Source organism: Macrobrachium nipponense, chromosome 22, assembly GCF_015104395.2.
Source record: "Macrobrachium nipponense isolate FS-2020 chromosome 22, ASM1510439v2, whole genome shotgun sequence".
Lineage (NCBI taxonomy): Eukaryota > Metazoa > Arthropoda > Malacostraca > Decapoda > Palaemonidae > Macrobrachium > Macrobrachium nipponense.
Genome location: NC_087213.1, coordinates 45,536,459 through 45,553,564, shown reverse-complemented (window position 1 = coordinate 45,553,564; position 17,106 = coordinate 45,536,459). Strand labels below are relative to the sequence as shown.

Here is a 17,106-nt window from a genome sequence, read left to right as displayed (position 1 = left end):
TGCAATAGAGGGTGCGTCTGATCGGCTCTGTCTCGCTCCCAGGCCTAGACCTCTTCCAAGCTCACAGGCCCAGAGGAGAAGGAATGTCGAAAGCCGTACGGAGGTTATGGAGAACCCCCACCGATCAGGCGTCCCCTCGGCAGGTTCTGTAGGACGTCCCAGACTGCCAGGGATAGCCATTGGAAAGGCATCCTAATTCAATGTGTTCCCCTTATTATTATCGTCTTGACGAATAAGGAGAAGAAACATTCAACGGCGTAGATTAAATGAAGATGCAAGATAATCTCGTCTGCTATCGGAACCTCAGAAGAGACGAAGAAAGGAAGACATCATTCGATAACAGTTGCGGTAGAGGCATTGCCCTATCCGGGTTCGTCCCCCCGTACGGTTGGACGGGTGGGGGGGGGAGCTCTATCCCATGGGGGTTTGAAATAGTTATTTCAATAAATTCCTCATCGGTAACATGTATATGAAAATATATCTATTCTGAGAAGAACGAATTAGATATTAAAGAATATTTGTTGATCGAATGAATTATATGGATCTCGTTTAGTGAGTACACATATATATATAACTTTTAAGCTTCTAGCTCCTTGGGCATGAAGCTCCGGTAACGAGGCTCAATGCGCCTAAAGCGTCTGAAACAAGGCGCAAAGCGCCTGAAACGAGGCGCAAAGCACCTGAAGGGCTGAATATAGGCGCAAAGCGCCTGAAGCACTATGAACCAGGATCTTCATCGGAAATGGAAGTCCTTCTCATTCGAAGGAAAGTCCTTCTCATTCAGAAGAAAGGGAGGGCTATGTCGAAAATGGAAGTATTGTCGAATTCTAAGCAAGAACAAATGTACAAGAGATCGGAACCTTCCGCACAAGCGGAACCTTCCAGAAGGCGGAAGATTCCAGTTTCGAATAACCTTCCAGACGTACAGAACTTTCCAGGCGAGGATCGCCTTTCAGATGCTCGGAACTTTCCAACAGAAAACTTTCCAAGGGCGATACGTATGCTAGGATCCAGGAGTATTCCTGGATTCACGATACTCCTCCTAGGCTCCCAGGAGTATCGTGAATTCGGAAAACGTGATACTCCTGCCAGGTGCCAGGAGTTATTTCCGATCACGATACTCCTCCCAGGCGCCAGGAGTATTCGGAACGCGATACTCCTGCCAAGCACCAGGAGTATTCCGACGAGCACGATACTCCTCCCAGGCGCCAGGAGTATTCGGAACGTGATACTCCTACCAGGCGCCAGGAGTATTCCGAATCACGATACTCCGCCTAGGAAAAGCGAATACTTTCTGGCCAGAGCCAGGTAGTAAATTCCGAGCACGATACTCCTCCCAGGCGCCAGGTAGTAATTCCGGTAGCGCGATACTCCTGCCGGCACCAGGAGTATTCCGAGGACGAGGAGTATTCCGATCGCGATACTCCTCCCAGGCGCCAGGAGTATTCGGAGCGCGATACTCCTGCCAGGCGCCAGGAGTATTCCGAGGACGAGGAGTATTCCGATCGCGATACTCCTCCCAGGCGCCAGGAGTATTCTAGGCAAGATACTCCTGCTTAGCGCCAGGCACTTTCTCCTACAAGAAGAGCCTGACAACCGCCAAGAGTCCTCCAGGCGAAAGGTGAAAGACATTCGAGGCTTCTCCTGATAGGGACGGGAGTTGTCGCACAGGCGGCCGTTGCCCTTGTCAGGATTGTCTTAATGCAATAAAGGCAAGAGCAAGCTCGGTCGGCTTTTTCCAGGCAGGGACTCAAGATGTAGCACAGGCTGCCGTAGCCCTTGTCAGGTTACAGTCGGTACTGCTAAAAGCCCTTCACCTTTCGAAAGGAAGCGCTCTCCTCCGGTTGCTCAATCTTGTCCCAACTTGAGGAATGGAAGATAGAGCAGAATTGTGAGAATTAGTTCAGTATTAGTAAGAGGATATTAAAATCATCCTCCTTCTAAAAAATAATGCAACCAACCATTTACAGAAAGAGGGGCAATCGTTTGGAAGTTGAACAAGATTCGTACGAGCTCTCATTCATTGATTAGAGGCTCTTCCAGATAAGAAAGGCGTAAAATACGGACTTATCTCCAAGATAATAAAAGCTGAAGAGATTCTCTTCGATCCTCGGTTGTCATTTGCGATCTCTTTCGACTAATACTCATTCGGGATTATTGACGAAATGAACGAAGAGAGTAAGATTTCCATTCTTTTTCTGCATGTCGGAAAGGAAAGAGTGTCGTAGAAGGCTTGCTGTATACGACTACTGAATGACAAGTCATATACGCATACCATAGTTGCCTTTCTGGTTCGCTACGGAATTATCTATATCCTTACAGGATTTTCCTAGTAAGGACTTCGCTTAAAAGGTTTGTTACGACAATACCTACTCAGCTTCGGTATTTAACAAAGGTTGTTTGGCTTAAATTTGCATTATTGAGAGCTTTCTTAGACTCGAGAATAATTTTATTATATCCATTCATTGAAGGGAGTAACTGGCAACTCAGAATGAATGCAGCCAGGCAGTGAACGAGACGGCTGTAATTGTGAGCCAATCTAGTACCATCCGGTTCTCGGTCGTGAACGGTTGGTTACATCTTTCTCTCCTAAGGGATCGAATGCTTCACTGTATATTCCCCATACAATCAGGGACTTAACCACGAATTGAGGGGATTTTTTAGGCAAACATGAATAACATCGTATTCGTTTTGCTAAGGATATCTCTCTGCCTCGGCGAGGAAAAAATGTAGTAGGAAATTCACCTTAAGATAACGATACGGTTAAGCCTTATGCACACACCGTGGTTAATTACAGCGTTCCTACTATCCTTACAAGAGTTCCTAGATGAATGCTGTTTACCACAATGTGACGGGATTATAAAGGATTTTAATTCGGCAGAGCACGATTTAACATTTATTGGAAAGAGTTGTCAGACCCTGCGGAAAGTATTCACAGATCTCTTCGCAAGGCAGAAGATGAACGAGCTTCTTATAGATTGCTTCCTTTTCCTCGAAACAAGAGAGGTAGCAAGATACGCCATCTTTAATTTAAATAGGGGAATAAACTTTAGTCTTTTTTCCCCTAGTTATATATATTCTTAACACATATTAAAATAAATGGGCGTCAAAGGAAGAAGATGAATGCATCATTTTGGCAATAAAAAGGTTGGATTCACAGAGGTCACGTTCTTCTTTCAGCATGTGTCGGAAGGTTTTTCTAAGAGAGTAGAGATTTTATCGGAATCTATTATAAATATTGGACCTGAAAAACCTATTCACTCTGAGTCTGTCTGCGTGCAGACTGACCAGAAGTAAATATGAATGAGAGGATTTTTCAAGGGAAGCTTGATAATTCCTTTAAATATGTTAAAGACATAAAGTTGCTGCAGATCGTGCTAGATAGAAAGGGGAAACTGTCCTCTTCCGATACCTCTGTGAACCACATAATGGTTTTCTTCCCTTTCAGAGGGAAGAATCACCTTGGTATTTTATGCTATCAATGAACACAGTAAAAAGATATACTCTGTCTAGACAAAGAATATTAGAGATGGTAGAGAATTAAGATCTTCGGGATCTTATACAATACCTCTATACGATAAGAGTAAGAGATCTTATACTTAGAATGGGATCCTAATTTGGGCCTCAGATTCCGTGTTCCGACAAGATGGAACTGCTCCTAATCAAATGTTTCTCTTGGTCCTAAACGATCAAAAGGACAAGTGAAATTTTGGGCTTTAGATTCTGGAATCAAATTCTATGAAGACTCGGCAGTGGGTTCTGGCCAGCATAGTATGTTTGGCAAAAGAACTAAAGCCTTTTATTCCTGGATCAACGCTTTCAGATAGAGGTTTCGTTGTCCGGGTAATGTAGTGACATTGTCATCTACAGAAGAAGACAAGGTTTAAACGTTTACTGACAGAGTCTTTGGAACGCGAGGAGGGCTCAAACTACTTCCCAAAAGGTTCAGAGAGATACATTCAAGAGCTAGAAATCAGGAGTCCTACCAATTTCAGCTCAGAATCTCTTTAAAATTCCAGGCTCCTTCCCTTCCTTCGGGCAAGGATAGGGAAGCTTCTGCAACGAGAAAACTCATCAACATGTAGGAGGAGAACTCGTTAGCAACGGAAGTATGCAATAAGGATCCTCCTCGGAGGAAGACTTGTCTCTCGGACTTTTGAGGTTTCCTATCGTCTACTGGATGTAGCGGACTAAATTTTGATGAATGTGCAGGAGCAATTAGCGTCTTTGGTAGGAGTACTTTCTAAAGAGCCTACTCGTAAAAAGGATGACAGGCTTCCGATTAAGAGATCCAAATACCGATCTCCTGTCGGGCGCGACGAACCCTACAGGGGAGTTGTCGCACAAGCGGCCATCTCTGGGGGGAGCGATGCGTTAGGCAGGCGAGACGTGGGAAAGGAAGTAACTCCTGCCAAGCGTCTGGCGCCAACTAGGAGCCAGGCACCAAGTAGGCACAAAGAGCCTGACTTTACTGTAGATCGTTCTAGGCCCAGATCTTCATCCAAGCAACAAGAGCCAACTGGAGAAGAGAGAACTCCTGATAGGAGTATAGCGCCCGCTAAGCGCAATATACTTGCCATTCGAAAGGCGCATTCCATGAGCGATACTCCTACCAAGCCACAGGAGTATTCGGAACTAGATGCGCCTTCCATAGGTCAGGAGTATTCGGGAAGAGATACTCCTGCCAGGCGCCTTGAGTACTCTGACCTCGATACTCCTCCCAGGAGCCAGGAGTATTCTAGACTTTTTACTCCTACCAGGCGCCAGGAGTATTCGAAGCGCGATGTGCCTACCAAGCGCCAGGAGTATTCTGAGCTTAATACTCCTAACAGGCGCTAGGAGTATTTGGAGCGAGATGCGCCTTCCAGACGGCAGGAGTATTCGAAGAGTTTTACGACTGTCAGGCGCCAGGAGTATTCCAAACAGGATACTCCTCGCGCCAGCCAGGCGCAAGCCAGGCGCTAGGCTTCATCCAGATGAGATCCAGTTCAAAGAAAGTCCTAGTCTTCTTTGAAACAATGGTGATCTCTAAAGCACTTCATAAGTGACTTGATGATACCTTCAAACAGCTGAGAATTTAAAAGCTCTTGAAGTGCGAGCTTTTGCAAATTCTTGTTCTTTTCGTAACAATATGTCAGGAAGACATATTAGCTTTAACATATGAGAGATGCAACTATGTGTTGACTGCTCATTACACGAAGGACTTCAAGTTAACCTACGAGAGATCCTTCTCTCTTGGTTTATACGTATCAGCGGATACGTTGCTGGGATAAGGAGCCGACACTGATCCTTTAATAATGAGTTGAATTTATTTTAACTCAGTGATTTTTTTTTGAGGTTTGAAAGGAGTTTGGGGGATAACTCTTTTTCAATTTAGCGCGAACCCTCATGTTAGGAACAGGTGATCGGGATCGGTGTTGCGCTCCTTAGTTATGCCAATAGGCATAGGCATGTTGTCATATAAGCGGATTAGCACCCATTGACAAATGCCAATTAGGCTCGACCGAGTAAGTGGATAAGACCCCATCGGTAGACCCACAAGAACTCTTGGCCACAGATCACTATCTTGCTAAGGCTCTTGAGACGAAGCAGACTCCTATGCAATAGCTAGGAAGTCAACCCTTCGTCTAGAAACACAGAGGAACCAAGGTCTATAAATACCTACAACATATGTTGTTTACCTGTCTAGTCAGTAGTTAGCTGTCTCTTGCCCTCCACCAAAGGGTGTCAGTCAGCTATGTATATATCTGACAGGTAAGTTGAATGTATGAAAATGATATTGTTATGATACAATAAAGTTTCATACATACTTACCTGGCAGATATATACAATTGAAGACCCACCCAGCCTCCCCGCAGGAGACAGGTGGAAGAGAGAATCTGATTAGAAAACGGGGATGGTTCCTAGTCCTGCCACCCAGCGGCAGGCCGTAGATCACCTGACCTACCTGTAGCGTGTGCCGCGAAATTCGAATTTCTGTCGGGGACGACGGAGTCGATAGCTATGTATATATCTGCCAGGTAAGTATGTATGAAACTTTATTGTATCATAACAATATCATATCACAAACTGCCAAGGACCGCTATAGGAAAAGCGTCCTTCGAGAGTGCTTTTCGTCTTCTAGTTCGCCCTCTCCGAGAAGAGGATGGAAGGAGTCGAAACTTTCCCGTCCGCTGAAGAGGAGTATGAAAGAACATGAACTCAATTCTAGTCCCGAGCGCTTCTCTGAAGAAGGAGCGCCTTCGGTAATAAAGAAGGCTAGAATACATTCAGACTCTGGGTCTGGAGGAGATCCTAGAGCGCCTTCCAGATCTCCCTCTCCTGATTCGAAAGATTCCTCAACCAGGAAAATTTTAATGAATATGCAAGAACAATTAGCCTCGTTAGTAGGAGCTCTATATAAGGAGCCTACTCGTAAGAAGGATGATAGGCTTCCTATTAAAAGATCTAAATACCGATCTCCTGTCGGGCGCGACGCACCCTACAGGGGAGTTGTCGCACAAGCGGCCATCTCTGGGGGGAGCAATGCGTTAGACGGAGAGAAGTAAGAAAGGAGTTACTCCTGTCAAGAGTGCGGCTCCACCCAGGAGCCAGGCTCCGAGTAGGCGCAAAGAGCCAGAGTATGCAGTACAACATTCAAGATCTTCAACCAAGCGCCAAGAGTTAACTGAAGAAGAAGATCCTGTTAGGAGTAGAGCGCTTGTTAAACGGAAAGCGCCTACCGGGATCAATACTCCTACTAAACACCATACGCATTCCAAGGATCAGGAGTATTTGGAGCGACGTACTCCTGCCAGGCGCCAGGAGTCTTCGGACCTCGATACTCCTCCCAGGCGCCAGGAGTATTCTGAACTTAATACTCCTCCCAGGCGCCAGGAGTATTCCGAACCTTATACTCCTCCCAGGCGCCAGGAGTATTCTGAACTTAATACTCCTCCCAGGCGCCAGGAGTATTCGGAACAAGATGCGCCTACCAGAAGCCAGGAGTATTCGAGGCGCGCTGCGCCTGCCAAGCGCCAGGAGTATTCCAAACACGTTACTCCTTCCAGGCGAGATACTCCTGCTGTACACCAGGCGCATTCCTTGTATGAAGAGCCTGACATCCGACAGGAGTCATCCAAGCGTCAATCTTTTAGCAAAGAGAGAGTAACTCTTAGCCCCTCTTCAATTAGGAGTGCTTCTTCAGAAAGAAAGAGAGTAAGGGAAGAAACAGAAGAAAGAAGGGAGCCTTCTCCTTCCGAGCCTATGAACCCAGAAGATGCCTCGGAGGATGAAATGAAGGAAGGATTTTCTAATTACAAAGTTCTTTCGTCCCTTCTCTTGGAAGAATATGGAGACTCGTTAATGCCAGCCGCTCTCCTTCTCCACGCTTTCTCTGTTCTCGAGCACGAAAACACACAAGTCTTCCTCTTTCCTAAAAATGAAGCCTGCTATATCTATGAGGAGGGCGCTTCAATCTCTTGACTCCTGGTTCAAGAAGAAGAAGGAGTTAGGAAGGACGGTCTTTTGTATGCCTCCCGCTAAACTTACAGGGAGGAGAGGCATTTGGTACGAAAACGGGAGAAAATATGGGATTGTCTCTTGTCTGTTTCAGCTGAGTCAGACTTCTCGAGTTTAGATAACTCATCGAGAAGACACGCCTTGAATGCAGCAAAAGTAACATGGGGGCTTTCGGAAACGGACCACCTCCTCAAAGGGCTTTTTCACACTTTAGAAGTTTTTAACTTCTTAGATTGGTCCCTTGGGGTTCTTGCCAAGAAGTCTCATGAAAAGGAACAACTGGACCCAGAAACCCTAAATAGCATCCTCACATGCATTGATAAGGCTGTTCAGGATGGATCGGCTGAAGTATGCTCCCTCTTTGGTGCAGGAGTTTTAAAGAAGAGGGCGGTTCACAGTGCTTTCCTCACGAAGGCCGTCTCTCCTTCGCAAAGATCCGCCTTATTGTTTGCGCCTCTCTCAGAACATCTTTTTCCCTCGCAGTTGGTGAAGGATATTGCTCATTCGCTGACTGAAAAGGCCACCCAGGATCTCCTTAGACAATCCTCAAGGAAAAATAGGCCTGTGGCCAGTGAGGAAAAGAAAGTGGCTCGTCCAGCTCAGCAGCAGCCCTTTCGAGGAGGCCTTCCAGCTAGATCTATCGCCAGAAGGAAGTCAACCGAGAAAAGGGGCAGGTCTTCCTTCCGTCCCTTTAAGAAGGGAAAGTGAGAATTCTGTCCTCCAGACACCTGTAGGAGCCAGGTTACATTTCTTTGCGAAAGCCTGGGAAGACATAGGATCGAATCCTTGGACGATGTCGATCATCAAGAAGGGTTATCTCATCCCATTAAAGGACATTCCTCCCTTGACAACATCACCGAGGGAATTGTCCGCCAGATACAGGGACCCTGTTCTGATGGATACTCTTCGTCAGATGGTGGAACAGATGTGGGACAAAAGAGCAATAGAGCTATTGCTGGATTGCAGCTCCCCGGGGTTTTACAATCGCTTGTTTCTTGTAGCAAAAGCCTCGGGGGGATGGAGACCGGTACTGGATGTAAGTGCGCTGAACAAATTCGTAAAACAACAGAAGTTCAGCATGGAAACGTCTGCTTCAGTCCTTGCAGCACTGCGTCAAGGAGATTGGATGGCGTCCCTAGACCTTCAGGACGCATATTTCCACATCCCGATCCACCATTCGTCGAGGAAGTACCTTCGATTTATGTTCGAGGGAAGAATCTATCAGTTCAGGACCCTGTGTTTCGGCCTTTCCACGGCTCCTCAAGTCTTCACGGACGTGATGAAAAATGTATCAAGACATTTACATTTGAAAGGGATAAACGTCTCCCTGTACCTGGACGACTGGCTCATCAGAGCCAGGTCTCAAAAGCAGTGTTTGGAGGACCTGTCAACAACACTGGAATTGACAAAATCATTGGGATTGATCTGAACCTCGAGAAGTCTCAGATGATCCCCAGCCAGAACGTGTTTATCTGGGGATTCAGATGGATTCTCGGGGTTTTCGAGTTTTTCCCTCTCAAGAGAGAATAAAGAAAGGCTGTGCCACAGTATCGAACTTCTTAGGGAAAGAGCGCACTTCAGCGAGGGAATGGCTGAGCCTTCTGGGGACCCTTTCCTCGCTCGAACAGTTCTTTCTCCTAGGAAGACTACATCTTCGTCCGCTTCAGTTCTTCCTGAGAAGAAGTTGGAGTTGGAAGACAGGACAGCTCTCGGACACGTTTCCAATCTCGGAGGAAATAAAAAATCATTTAAAGTGGTGGTTGATTCCCTTAAAAGAAAACAAAGGAGTGTCCCTGCAAGTACGGAACCCAAGCCTGACATTGTTCTCAGACGCGTCGGAGTCGGGCTGGGGTGCAACATTGGGATCCAAGAAGTGTCAGGCACCTGGTCGGCAGAACAGGTGTCATGGCACATAAATTGCAAGGAGCTTTTAGCAATTCACCTTGCGCTAAAGAGCTTCGAACACATAGTCAGAGGCAAGGTCGTACAGATAAACTCAGACAATACGACCGCTCTGGCTTATGTCAAGAAACAAGGAGGGACTCACTCTTTCGCTCTGTACGAGCTGGCAAGAGATCTGTTGATTTGGGCGAACCAAAGGAAGGTAGTTCTTCTAACGAGGTTTGTCCAAGGGGAGAGGAATGTGAGAGCGGACAGACTGAGCAGGAGGTTCCAGGTCCTTCCCACAGAATGGACACTCCACTCAGAAGTCTGTCAGAGCCTTTGGCTCCTTTGGGGGAAGCCTCAAATAGATCTTTTCGCCACATTCCTCTCCAAAAGGATAGACACATTTTGTGCCCTGGTGGAAGATCCCAGGGCTTATGCAACAGACGCCTTCCTCCTGGACTGGTCAGGGATAGATGTTTACGCTTTTCCCCCGTTCAAGATACTGGGGGAAGTAGTCAGAAAATTCGTGGCATCCGAAGGAACCAAAATGACTCTGATTGCTCCGTATTGGCCAGCTCAAATTTGGTTCACAGAGGTGATGGAGTGGACAGTGGACTTCCCCAGATCTCTTCCAAACAGAATAGATCTGCTCAAACAACCCCACTTCGAGAGGTACCATCAAAATCTACCCGCTCTTGCTCTGACTGCCTTTCGACTATCGAAAGACTTGTCAGAGCGAGAGGGTTTTCTCGCCAGGCAGCAAGCGCAATTGCTAGAGCCCGCAGATCATCTACTAGGCGGGTGTACCAATCGAAGTGGGAAGTTTTCAGAAGCTGGTGCAGGTCGAAGAAGCTGTCCTCTTCCAGTACCTCTGTGACCGAAATTGCGGATTTCCTTCTGTTTCTTAGAGAAAAGTCGCATCTCTCTGTACCGACTATTAAGGGGTACAGGAGTATGCTGTCAGCAGTCTTTAGAAACAAGGGATTAGATCTAACGAATGATAAGGATTTGCACGACCTCATTCGTTCCTTCGAAACATCAAAGTCACTTGAACCTAAGGTTCCAAGCTGGAACTTAGATGTGGTTCTTAAATTTCTATCCTCCGAAGAATTCGAACCACTACACACTGCTTCATTTCGTAATATCACTAGAAAGTGTTTGTTTCTGATGTCTCTTGCAACGGCAAAAAGGGTCAGTGAGTTGCACGCCCTTGAATCACGAGTTGGCTTCAAAGGAGAGACTGCAATTTGTTCATTTCAGTCTCTCTTTCTTGCCAAAAACGAAAACCCTTCGAATCCCTGGCCCAGGAGCTTCGAGGTAAAAGGACTTTCTAGTTTGGTGGGCAGAGAGGCAGAAAGATCCCTTTGCCCAGTTAGAGCTCTAAAATTTTATCTGGACAGGAAGAAGCAGTTGGGGGTTCGCAAAAAGGTCTTTGGTGCTCAGTAAAAGACCCCAAGAGAGCAATGTCCAAGAACGCCTTAGCCTTCTTTGTTAGAAGTGTTATTATGGAAGCTCATAAGAATTGTCCAGATGATTCTTTTAATCTTTTAAGAGTGAGAGCCCACGAAGTTAGGGCAATCGCAACCTCTGTGGCGTTCCAAAGAAATATGTCACTCAAAAACATTTTGGACGCAACTTATTGGAGATGCAACTCTGTGTTTGCATCTCATTATTTAAAAGACGTGCGAGTTACGTATGAGAAATGTTTTTCTTTAGGTCCGTTTGTGTCAGCACAGACAGTTCTGGGTAAAGGAGAGAGCACCGATCCTTAAATTGTGTACGTAACCCTCTTGTCGGATGTGTTCTCGTGTTTCCTGTGCATGGGAGTGTCAGTTGTCGCACTAGCGGCCTTCACTTCGCTTCATTTGGAAATCGAGTGACAGCTGACTATTAGAGGGGTACAAAATTTTTTATTTTTGTATGTATGAGTTTCGAGTTTATGGTTGTTTGCTAAGAGTTTGGGGATAACTCTTGGCAATCTTAGAACTAACACGGGTTAGGATCGGGTGATCGGGATCGGTTGTGTGCTCCTTAAATAAAGGCGTGTTGTCATATAAGCGGATGTGCTCCCATTGACAAACGCCAGTTAGGTTCTGTCGAGTAAGTGGAGGAGACCCCATCGACAGATCCACAAGAACTCTTGGCCACAGATCACTATCTCGCTAAGGCTCTTGAGATGAAGCAGACTCCTGGGCAGTAGCCACGAAGTCTTCCATCTAATAAGGTAGGAACTAAGGTTTATTTATACCTACAACATATGTTGTTTACCTGTCTAGTCAGTTAGTTAGCTGTCTCTTGCCCTCCACCAAAGGGTGTCAATCAGCTATGTATATATCTGACAGGTAAGTTGAATGTATGAAAATGATATTGTTATGATACAATAAAGTTTCATACATACTTACCTGGCAGATATATACAATTGAAGACCCACCCAGCCTCCCCGCAGGAGACAGGTGGAAGAGAGAATCTGATTAGAAAACGGGAATAGTTCCTAGTCCTGCCACCCAGAGCAGGGCGGTAGATCACCTGACCTACCTGTAGCGAGTGCCGCGAAATTTGAATTTCTGTCGGGGACGACGGAGTCGATAGCTATGTATATATCTGCCAGGTAAGTATGTATGAAACTTTATTGTATCATAACAATATCATATTATAAAAATTCACCATTCGGTCAAATTTAACTCGTCAGATATGGTCGAAAACTGCAATTGTAAGCTAATACTCTTACAGTATAGTAATATTCAATCATTTGTCTTCAATTTGAAAGAAATTGGAAGTCTCTAGGACAATATTTAGATTTATGGTGAATTTTTGAAAAAAATATTTGTTTACATCCACGCGTTACGAATTCATGCATTATTTTGTGATAATATTTTCTCTGTGTTGCTTTTATTGTTTTACAATGTGTTATATACCAAAATGATCACAATTTAGTGTACATTACAACGAAAAAAAAGTAACTTGTTACCTATAACTGTTTTGCGCACAGCGCGATTTGAATACAATTATATATGAAATTTCGTTTTTGCGCTATCATATATCGCATTATTTATATATGATAATGATAATTTTTTTCATTTCTGATGGTTGCATACTAAACTTCAGGCAATGACAAAAAAGGAGCCAAAATTGAACTCTTAATCTTGAAAACTAAGCGCGCTGTGATTTTTTGAAAAAAATATTTTTTCCGCTTCCGCGCTCACTCCGAAACCCCTCCGGCACACGGGAGACAAATTTTTATTTACCGCTCCGGCGTAAGAGGGTTAATGGCACCTCTGTTAGGTACATTATGGCACCATAACAATTATTGGCACCTTATGGTGCCGATAACCAAAACTTGACCTGTTATGGCACCATAAATCACTGATTTTGTGGTGCTAGACAAGCCCCATAAAACCGGATTGCCATTAACTGATTCTGCCGATAACTGGAGACTGCCTGTAATTACCTGCTGCGGCTCTCTTATGAGGTAAGGTATGACAAGCACATGTTAATGCTGAGTGTTTTTTGTCTCTCAAGAATTATGTTATATTTTTGGAATTGGACTCAGTCCACATCCCACCTCCATTCAATGTGGAATCAGCTTTGTAATTCTTTGGTAAGACACTGAAATAAAATGGAATTTTTATAAGAAAATTAGATTTTATTTTATACTTGCCAAACAATTACATTATAAGAGCCCTCCCTCCTCCCCACGGGTGGATGGTTCATGGGCCTAAATGAATTGGGAACACTTGGTCAGTCATACCTGTTATTCCTGAAAGTGGGTGGATCCCCTGTCACCTACACTAGCGATGGCAACACCACCTCAAAGTTTGAATTTTGGTCTGGTGTGTAGGGAACCTACAGCTGTGTAATTGTTTGGTAAGTATAAAATAAAATCTCATTTTACCATAAAAATTCCATAATTGTTATTTTAGTATTTAGCTCTTTCTATTAAAGCAGAAAATACTAGTTACATTGGAATACAGTATCAGTGTTTCCTCGACTATTTGCACATAAACTAGTTAATAAAGGCATATTAAGATGGGGTGGCCAAGTCTCACAGTGAGAAGTATTTTTATGCTTATTTTTTTTTTCTTTTTCAGATATCACAGAGTTCTTCAGGTCAAGTGTTACTACTGTTTTGAAGCTCAGTTTTTACGGTGTTTGGGAGGCTCGAATGTTTTCTGCAGAGTGAACTCGAACTTAAAAGCTTATAGTAAGAGAAGTTTTGTATATAAAACTAAGTATTGTGTAAAAGCTGAAGATAGTTTTTGGAATTCTTCCATTTTCCAAGGGTCAAACTGTAGACAGTTAAATGGGGGATGTTGCCAGTTTGGACTTGGCTCTTTGCCGCCCCAGCAATATTACAGTACTAAAAAGAATATTGCTTTTTCTAGTGAAGAGGAAAAAAGGTCTCCGAAAACAGATACTATTTCTGACAGAGTAACTTGTAGTAGAGTTCCAGGATCAAGTGAAGGTAATTCTAAAAAGGAGATCTCTGTGAGTGACAGTGATATTTTATCTAAGTCATCAAATAATTTGGCTTCATCAGCTTCATCAGCTTCATCGATGATTACTCCAGAAACAATTCTGACAGATGTTTCGAAGAGCACAATTGACAGTAAGATTGGAGATGAGAAGCTACTGTCAAGGTTGCAAAAGTATTTACTTTGGAGATTCACTTGGTATCTAAAAAGATTTCAACAGTCATTAGAGAATGAGATGCCAGACACCTTTCACATGTTTCGTATTTTTAGCATTGGACTAAAGGAATTTGTATTGGATTTCAAGTAAGTAATTAGGCACATTTTGTTTTGAATAATTGTCAAATTGAACATCTGTCTTACTGTTTCTAATAAATAAATTTTATGTGCTTTTTAATTTGTGAGACAGGGAGCATTTAATATTCAGTAAATTGCTGATTGGTTACTAGCATTATATTTTTATACATTCAACTTACCTGTCAGATATATACATAGCTATTACTCCGTCGTCCGACAGAAATTCGAATTTCGCGGCACACGCGGCAGGTAGGTCAGGTGATCTACCCCCCCGCCGCTGGGTGGCGGGAATAGGAACCATACCCGTTTTCTAATTCATATTTTTTCATCGATGGTTCTACCTATAGCATTCAAGGTATCACCTCCCCAATGATGGTTCAATGACGTTTCATAACATTTACACCAATGTCTTTTCAGCTATAGATTTAAGCATTTGTTCACCTGCAGTCCACTTGGACCTCAACTGGTCTGTAGATGAACTTTTGCACGGAAGTGATCACTTTCCCATACATTTAAAGTATGCTAGAAACATACCTTCTGAATCTCCTATAAAGTGGAAAGAAAATGAAGCAGATTGGAGGAAGTATGAAGGAAGCTTTCAATTACATCAGGAAGTAGAGTCATTTGAGTCACACTTAGATGCATATGATTATTGGACCGCAACTATATTGGATAATGCCGAGAAATATATCCCAAAAACAAAGGGTAAACCAAGCAGGCCTGCAGTTCCCTGGTGGGACCAAACCTGTGGCAGACTGCGAAGAATAGTGAGAAAATGCTATAGGCAATTCAAGGCAAAACCCTCAGGAACAACGAAAACTACATACCAACGGGCCTTAGCCAGACAAAGAAAATATATTAGAAAAGCTAAAAAGAAATCTTGGCTCCACTATATAAATGGTATAAATTCTAAAACACCAGAAAGATTAGTATGGAAAAAGATTAAAAAGCTAAGTGGGAAATTTGTTCCATCACCTGCTCCTACTCTAAAAATCAATGATGTGCTTATTTCAAATCCAGCTGATGTTGCAGAAAAATTTGGTGAGCATTTTGCTGACATATCAAGCTCCAAAAATTACACACCACAGTTCAGTAAGATTCGAAATGCCAAGGTGTCAATTAGATTTAACACTGAAAATAATGAAGCATATAATGCTAAGTTCTCACTAAGGGAACTACGAGAGGCTCTCTCATCTTGTGAGTCAACAGCCCTGGTGCAGATAACATAACCTACAACATGATTAAACATCTTCCAGAACATGCTAAAATATATCTAATGAAAATACTCAATAAGGTCTGGGAAACGGGCATCATTCCCCCATCTTGGAAGATAGCCATAGTAGTTCCAGTCATAAAGCCAAACAAAGATCCATATCAGCCCACTAGTTACAGACCAATTTCACTAACAAGCTGTGTCTGTAAATTATTTGAGAAAATGGTGAACTCTCGTCTAATGTGGTATTTAGAGAAAAACAGATTGTTATCCTCTGTTCAGTTCGGCTTCAGGAAAAATCGTTCAGCCTTGGACCCTTTACTGAGACTATCAAATCAGATTCAGCAGGGATTTTCCAATCAATGCCAAACAGTAGGGGTATTTTTTTTATCTGGAGAAAGCCTATGATACAACATGGCGATTTGGCATTGTTAAACGGCTCAATGAAATGGGAATCAGGGGCAATATGTTAAACTTTATCAACTCCTTTTTAAGGGACCGATATATTAGAGTGAGAGTCGGGAATAAGTTTTCTTCTTGTTATGAGACGGAAGAAGGTGTCCCACAAGGCAGCGTACTAAGTGTTACCTGCTTTGCCATTGCTATTGATAATATTGTGAAATCTGTTTCCGCTCCAGTTAGGGCTTCGCTATTTGTGGATGACTTTGCCATCTATGTCACCACATACGACGCTGTATCAGCCTGTAACTACTTGCAAAAGACAATAAATGTCAATCAGTAAATGGGCTGATGAACATGGTTTCCGATTTTCTTCATCTAAAACTGTGGCCGTTCGTTTCACCAGATGTACCCGCAATGAAACTATCCCAAATTTGAAACTGAAGGATTGTCTTATTCCTTACAAAAAAGAAGTAAAGTTTTGGGCATAATATTTGACAGCAAGTTAACGTGGCGTAGTCACATTGACACTCTAAAAACAAAGGTTAAAAAATCCCTCAATATTTTAAAGGTGGTATCGGGATTCGACTGGGGAGCTGATAAGAAAAGTTTATTGAAGCTGTATGATTCCTTATGTAAATCAAAACTGGACTATGGCTGTCAGGTATATTCATCTGCCTGCAAGTCCAGGTTAAAGGAATTGGATGTAGTACATAATATGGGATAAGGATATGTACAGGTGCTTTTAGGACATCTCCCGTTGAGAGTATCTACATTGACTCTCATGAACTTCCTTTAGATCTGCGAAGAGAAGAGCTTGGGTTGCGGTACACCATGCGACTAAAAAGCTCTCGAGAGAACCCCACACGGAAAATTTTAGAGGAGTGTGACTCTAAAAAATTTGGTGAAAGATCTTCCAAACCTTTTCAAATAAGGCAGTTGGAATGTTTAAATGACATGGTCATTCAGCGCCAAAAAGTTGAAGAAGTAAACCATCCTCTGTACCCCCATGGCTTATTCCCAAGATTTCCTTATGCTCTAAGAAAATAGACAAAAAACAACATTCTGAGGAAGAGGTAAAAGCGAATTTTCTGGAGCATGACCGTAAACATGATGGACAAGTGAAGATCTACACTGATGGATCAAAGTCTGATAGTGGAGTTGGGTGTGCAGTTGTGCATGGGAATGAAATTTACGAGGCAAAATTGCCTGAGTCAGCTTCCATATTCACTGCAGAGTTGTCAGCTTTAGTTAAAGCTTTAGAAATTATTCATAACTCGAATAAGAAAAATTTTGTAATATATAGTGACTCAAAAAGTGCATTAGATTCATTAAAGCAGC

General features: G+C 43.4%; 1 protein-coding gene across 5 annotated transcripts in view; it reads left to right on the top strand.

Moving 5' to 3' along the window:
• Positions 1-17,106, top strand: part of LOC135198621 (LETM1 domain-containing protein 1-like) — a 237,517-nt gene that overhangs the window by 58,901 nt on the left and 161,510 nt on the right. For all 5 annotated transcript variants that reach the window (XM_064226374.1, XM_064226373.1, XM_064226372.1 and 2 more), the window contains one exon: positions 13,476-14,162. In XM_064226374.1, coding sequence (XP_064082444.1) covers positions 13,476-14,162 — 687 coding nt within the window. The remainder of the gene's footprint in view (positions 1-13,475; positions 14,163-17,106) is intronic.